This window comes from Ostrea edulis, chromosome 9, assembly GCF_947568905.1.
Source record: "Ostrea edulis chromosome 9, xbOstEdul1.1, whole genome shotgun sequence".
In the NCBI taxonomy this organism is placed as follows: Eukaryota; Metazoa; Mollusca; class Bivalvia; order Ostreida; family Ostreidae; genus Ostrea; species Ostrea edulis.
The window spans coordinates 41,521,638-41,528,991 of NC_079172.1; the positions used below are offsets into that span (position 1 = coordinate 41,521,638).

Consider the following 7,354-nt stretch of genomic DNA (forward strand, 5'->3'; position numbering starts at 1 on the left):
TATAGTAAACAAAACTTTGAAAACCTTTTCCTCAAGAGTAGCAGGGTCATGATTAGTCATATCAATATGCAAGCATCCTTAGGTATGCAAATTCAAGTTTGTTGAAATAAATACCATCAGGGGAGGATTGGGCACAATATGGGATCAAATTTTACTTGGGAATATATGGGGGGGGGGGGGGGGGGTTGAAAATCTTCTTTTCAAGAACTACAGGGCTATGATTAGTATGTAATCATCCTCAAGTAGTGCAGATTCAAGTTTTTGAATCATATAGTCATGGGAGATTGGGGTTCAATAAGCAAACATTCCCAAGTTGTGTGTATCAATTTTTTTTTAAATTGAGGGGGGGGGGGGGGGATAGGGATAAAATTTTACATGATACATGAATACAGGTAAAAATCTTCGAAAAAATCTCCAGAACAGCAAGGCCATATTGCTAACCTGATATTGAAGCATCACGATGTTGTGTGGATTCAAGTTTGGTTAAGTCATGACTCTGTGGGGTTGGATTGGGTCAAAAAAATTTCATGAGAATAATGAGGGTAAAGAATCTTTTTAAAATCTTCCTCTGAAGAAGAGTAGGACGAAGGTGACTCGGGCGAGTGTTGTGACTCAGGCGAGCATTGTGACTCAGGCGAGTGTTGCGACTCAGGCGAGTGTTGTGACTCGGATGAGCGTTGTGACTCAGGTGAGCATTGTGACTCGGGTGAGCGTTGTGACTTGGGCAAGTGTTGTGACTCAGATAAGCATTGTGACTCAGGCGAGCGTTGTGACTCAGGTGAGCATTGTGGCCTGTGGGTGTCTTGTCAGTACAACACTCACAATTTGAAAATTTTTAAATGTACAGAAGTTAATGTTTCTAAAATGTTTCAAGAATTGGATTTTGTGTGATTTTTATAGGGAGAATCCGAGGTAACAAGTGAAGTGCTAGAAATATGTACTAATATTCATTTGGTCGAATATTCTAATAATGACTGTTGGATTTTCTCTGGGTTATGTCGAACTAAACCTCACTGATTAACAATTTACAGAGTTACAGACGTGCAATTTCTTAATGTTGTTTGTTTCCTACAAGTCACAAATAAGTCATCACTCACAATAAACATCTATTGACATTTCCTCTGCATAATGTGTATTTTAAATTTTGGCACTGAAGATGAAACAAATTTGCTTTGATCTTGCACTGGTCTGAAGTGTTTCAAAAGCTTCCAAGTTTTATTGTTGCTTAAATATATGATGCTCTTTGTTTTCAAATTTTGTAACACATTTTCCTGAATCATGATATGACTCAAGAAATAATGTATGTGTAATTACTTAAATAGCATATTAAATGAACACAGAATTAATATATTGCATGTTTCTGGTTTCAGTACCCCGAAGCAATGACACGAACAATGCATTCCGTCCTGTCCCTACTGTCCAGAGAGATGCTGGGGATGAGAATGTCTTTCGAGCTGTGCCAGTTATGGTCAGTCCAACCCTCGCTCTGTCCATGAAGTTCAGTAGTTCTCAGGACATTATGTTCAACAAACCTCCAGTGTCATGGTCAAAGGAGCTGGAAGAAGACGAGAAAAATGTGGACGTGAAACCTAAACGTAACTCAGACCCTCTCATCAGCAAAGTCCAAGAGCAGAGAGCTGAGCTTGAAAAGACAGCCACAGAAGCAAAACAGAAAGTACAGAAGGCCTCAGGACTAAACAGGGCACTGCTGCCTCGATCTGGAGGACCAGGGGCAACAACTCAAGCAAAGACAGGAACTAAGGCAACAAAAGAGAGCAACAAACCAAATCCCATGAGTTTAGGTCAGTTTATATCCTCCAGGAAAGAGGGTGCTTCCTTAATGGGGAAGAAGTCAGATAATAAGCCTGTTCCTCAACCAAAACCACAGAGACCCGGAGCAGGAAGTGTGAATGGGGGCACAGGCATGTCTAAAACCCTGTCTTCGTGGAAGAAGAGTCGCGGAGTCAAGTCCACAGGTTTGCTAATTTTAAAGTTGAAAGGGATATTTTATAATTTTATGATAGAAGTCGTGGACCTGTAGATCTGCTTATATCATTGAGTTTTGATTTGGCTTTATTATTTACTCTTTTGCCTTATGTAAAAAAATAATTATCTACAACAAATTTAAATCTTGTTCTCGAAACTCATGTACCTGAAATTTATGTTTCTCCAGTGAACAGTTTGCTAAACTTTGCAATCGTTTTGTAGTTCCACCCCCCACCAGATCCAGCGATCTTCCATCTACCTCCTCCAAATCATTTCCGTCACAGAAACCCGTCAGTTCCCAAAGTTCAGAGGACAGGATGTATGAACGTAACATCAGGTAATTAGTGTGACCCTGGTGTTTGAATTCCTACAAATGGTGTGTGTAGATTCCAGCGTAATGGCTAATATCACAAAAACACATTTCACTAGGCTGGCTGAATGTTCACAGTCACATCAAGAGGTAGTACACTTCTGATAATCTCCTGATCCAGTACTAGAATTCCAATTCCAGATACATTAGTACTTTATGAAATTTTCATTCCAATCAAAATTCAGATGTTTACTGTATTTTAAAGTGAATTTTGAAAGTGACATTGAATTACTATGGTTTCATACTCGGAGAAATAGCAAGAAGTGTACTTTGTCTTGTTAAATGATTGAACTGCTATAGAGTAAATAAAGGATAGTTTTATTTGGGAGTTGTGTAGACAGAAGGCTGTATCATGGTGACATATCAATATCATGTATCATCTATATGTATCATGTGTTAATGACTGAACATCATCATAAGGCATGTTCATATTCTCTGTATATGTTGTGAACCAAAATATAACATGCACAACTTCAGAATCTGTCTTATCAAAAACAACGGTTTCTCTTGTCTTGTCAATCTGCAGGTCAGATTGCATGAATTCATGAGATTCCTAAAGCTTTAAGTAAAATTTTGTAAATTTAATTTTAAAATATACTGAAATCATAATAGTTAGTGACCAGTGATGTATTACAGGTTGTACCAATAGATATATCGATTTCAATTTGATTTTGAATGCCGGTTGAAGCTGCAGTACAATCATGATTAACTTATCTAGTTCTCTGAAGTTGTGTTTGGGGGTTTGCATGTAGTGTAAGTGGAAGGTACTAAAAACAGACATTTTGATAAAAAAAATAATAATTTTTTTGTATTTAAGGAAAGTATTTTTAATTGTTCAGTCTATGAAATGTATATCTTTTCTGTGGAAATATATAGTGAAATTTTCATTTGATTTTTGAGTATGGGGAAATATCCAAATGTCTGTTGAAATCTCACCAACATAACCAGTCACCCTGTGTGTGAATTCACAGTTTGTGTTGCTATGGTAATTAAGTTCACAAAACTTCACATCAGCAAAAATGAAATATTTACAGACTTAATCAGCAAACATGCCTCAAGCTTTTACTCACCACAATGTTTCCTTTGATAGGGTTTAATTAGATACATACAATAAACGCAATTAATTCATTAAACATTAAACCAGAAACTAAATCTTGTATACAGGACCTTTCGACCCAATACAGAAATTTAAATCAGTTTTCAATTCATGCATTAATATTTCACAAACATATAAGCATGTGCAATTTGCTGTAACGTCGGTCATTTCACCAGACCACTCGCATGGTAATGGGTGCCTATATGTAGTGCCTATACCCAATGTTGTGTGAACTCTTGATAGAAATTGCTCATTTCTAGCTACAAACTGACTGAAACCATTATAGCTACCTCTAAAATGCTATATTTCTGGCTTTGACTGCCTTAAAATTCTCCAATCTTGCTTGACATCGCTGGTATATGTATTTTCTGGCTTTGAATGCTGTAATAAGCTGGCTATGAACTGAAATCAACATGCTGTCAACAGCTTCATTTTTCATCTCTTCATATAGTATTAATTAATATTGGTGATGGCTAGAAATATACAAATTGCTAGATTTTCAATCATAAGAGTTACATGTACTTAAAATAATGATGTATATCACTTGGAAAAAATATATCATAATTTATCAATATTACGTGTTAATGTATTCTTCGCCTTTGTATATCGCAATGTAATATTATTTATGTAAATTACCTTGAATAGACTGCATTTTCTTACCTACAAATATGCTATCATTTATTCTGTGTATAAAAGACTATTTTTAATGCACACATATATTTATTAATTTTATACCACAGATTGAAAAATTGCTATTCTTTTTAAGAGTCAATGTCTGTATTCTGTATGGCAAGGCATGGTAAACAGCCTATATTTAGAATGTTTTAGCCCTTATTTTTATCATAAACACAACATGTTGAAGCAAAGCTTTTTTTTTCAACCCACTTCGAAATTCTAGAGTATTGTCATTTAAACACTGAAACGTGGATTTGTTGTTATCTAAACAAGGTGATCACATGATCTTCTGATCGACAGAAAAGTCTCAAGATTGCATGATTCACGAAAAATATTTGAGAAAATTTACAAAATTTAAGCATTATTTCTGAATCATGATTTTTATTTTTATTTTTTGAGTCGTGATAATTCGCTGAAAAATATTGGAGAAAATTTACTGTTACTCTATAATATTTCTTTTTTACGTTTTTCGTGTTAAACAACAACCAAATATTATTAAGTTAAATCAAGGAAAATTGACACCATTAATCATGCGAAGTACTGCTGACTAATTTACGCATCATTAATAAATTATGTCAGAACTCTAGAGCAGTGTTGATAAGTAGTAAATCTATTAAATAAAAATACAAATTTCACACCAAACATTTTAATAGGAGTTGCTAATGATGGGAAAAGCCACATTTCTGAATCACTTTTTGTCAGATTTTGTAGGAACTAATTTTTTTTGTTTCTTATATTTAAAAAATCTTGTGCGCATCAATTTTCTGTGAAAATTTTCCTTAATTTGCAAAAACTATCATAAGCTATTCATAGGTTTCACTTCAAAGAAGTAATAAATATTCATTCAATGTTGTAAAATGTCTTGCCTGGTTACTCTACAAATAAAGACTTTACAAAGATTAAAAGAAATTTACTTTTAGTTCTTTGAAAACTTTTTTTTTATTCTTATTGCTTGAGTTTAGATTTAAATTCAGGTCATCAGGCATGCTCATATATTAGAGGCAGACAATCATAATATTTTTATCTGAACCGTGGAAAAAATTCTTTGCAGGGAAAACCTAAAAATGCATTACTTTTGAGGTCTTCACATCTTTGTCATATAATGATTATTAAATCTTTCACACAAATCTGATTGAATTCACATACTAAAGTGAGTCTTTTGAAATTAATTTAGAATTCCAAATGTTGCACAATAACTTAAAGTAATCTATTCATGACAAGTTTGTTCACGATGAACTGAATCAAAAATAAAAATGTGTTTACAAATAATGGCACTTTGTGTTGGTGAGATTTTGGTTTTACAATGTCACATGACTGAAGTCTTTAACCAATCAAGTTGAAGATAAAATGTTGCATTGTGGGAACCAGAGTTCCTGTCTTCCACTTACAAGAGGGGTTTTCATGTGTTCCTTTTTCTTTCATTAATTATCATAGGGCATACAATCCTCGATTGTTTAGGTTACAAAATAGAATAGCCCACCAAGAGAACCAGTTGTCAAAATCAGAGGATGATAAACGGAAATCCTCTACCCACACAGAAAAAGTCAAAGAATTCCAAAAGGTAAGCTTACTACGATTAGCAGAGAAGCATTATACTTTAGCTCTGTGGCCTCTGTTGTACATGTGCTGAATTTATGTTTCATACTGCATTTGTCTTTTGTCTTGTAAGAATTCCAACATTTCATGCCTTCATCAAAGTGAACATTGTATCATATTTATCATGAATTTTGCATCCATTGTGAATGTCATTGTGTATGTATTTTTATCGTCGATTTTTGTAGCGGTATAAGGTATCAACAAGGGTATGAATGGATCCGACCTCTCTATCCTTCCTCAGAATAGATAGTTTTACAATGGGCGACCATGCATGTCTATATCCCAATTTTGGATACCCTATTTTGCCAGTGGCCCATCCATTTGTTACATATTTTTTTCCTGTTTGCATTCAGATTCTTATGGAGTGCCAAATTCAGAGAAATGTTAATCAATTCAATTGATGCGTGCATCAATTCAATTATTGCACATAATAATTGAATTAATGCACACATCAATTGAATTGATGAGAGCAATAATTGATTTGATGCGTGCATCAATTAAATTATTGCTTTCATCTATTTAATTGATGTATGCATCAATGTGGCGGAATTACTGCTAGAAAATTTAAATTTTGAGCTCAATATAAATGATTTGATTATCTCTTGAATTCAATTGCATTTTTTTAAATTTACATTACTGTTGTTTAAGGAATTAATGCACACATCAATTCTTTTAAAAAGAGCAACAATTCAACCAAAGAGATCATTAATTCAGTTGTAGATATGTTTGATTAAAGTTATCTCTAATTATATAGTTGCTCTCTTAAAGAATCATTGTGCACATCATTTGAATTAATGATATCATTAATTCAATGAAAGAGAGCAATAATTGCACATATAAATTGAATTATTGCTCTCTACTATTGATTAGTACCTCACAGGGATATCATCAATTCAGTTGAAGAGAGCAACAATTCAATTAAAGTGCTCATCAATTCAGCAGAATAATTAATGCTATCAACAATTCAATTCATGCGCAAAATAATTCAGAATTGAAGATACCAATAATTATTTGAAGAGATCTTTAATTGAATTGTTTCATTCAATAAATAAATTGATGTCTTCATATAATTAAAGATATCTTCAATTATTTGAGTTTATGTTAATTTGCCACTCCATAGATTCTTTCATATATTGAATTATAGTAAAGATTTAAAGAATTCCCTTCCCAAGTTAATCAAAATAAAATTGGTGTGAAAGTTTCTCCAGCTAGTCAAAGTGGCTAGTTATAGATATTAATCTGAATCAATTCTCTCAAATGAATTGTATATGATTGAATTCTGGATTGTATTAAAGATAAGATTCGTTTAAGATTCAATAAAATATGTTCAGCATTTACTTAAAAAAATTCAAATCCCTGGTTTTGTTCTCTGCAGCTTCCTGATAACTTCCATTCTCTCTTCATTATCGATCTCCAAAAACTATCAGTAGGTACTGTCATTAAAAATACATCACCATATAATATGCTAATTAATCAATGGCAAGTCTTAATGAAAATCTCATGCTTTTGTAACGAATTAACAAACATGTGTTATGTATTATCTAGAAGAAAGCATAGGAAATTTCAGATAATTTATATTAATAATTAAACAGATTTCTTTTCAAAAATATTGTCAGACCGATATATGTTTC

General features: G+C 33.2%; 1 protein-coding gene across 13 annotated transcripts in view; it reads left to right on the forward strand.

Moving 5' to 3' along the window:
- Positions 1-7,354, forward strand: part of LOC125657639 (microtubule-associated protein futsch-like) — a 30,640-nt gene that overhangs the window by 20,332 nt on the left and 2,954 nt on the right. For 4 of the 13 annotated variants that reach the window (XM_048888336.2, XM_056149244.1, XM_048888332.2 and 1 more), the window contains 4 exons: positions 1,371-1,976; positions 2,209-2,323; positions 5,562-5,688; positions 7,099-7,149. In XM_048888336.2, coding sequence (XP_048744293.2) covers positions 1,371-1,976; positions 2,209-2,323; positions 5,562-5,688; positions 7,099-7,149 — 899 coding nt within the window. Of the gene's footprint in view, positions 1-1,370; positions 1,977-2,208; positions 2,324-5,561; positions 5,689-7,098; positions 7,154-7,354 lie in introns of all 13 variants that reach the window. The other 9 variants (XM_048888337.2, XM_056149247.1, XM_048888333.2 and 6 more) reach the window with 5 other exon arrangements.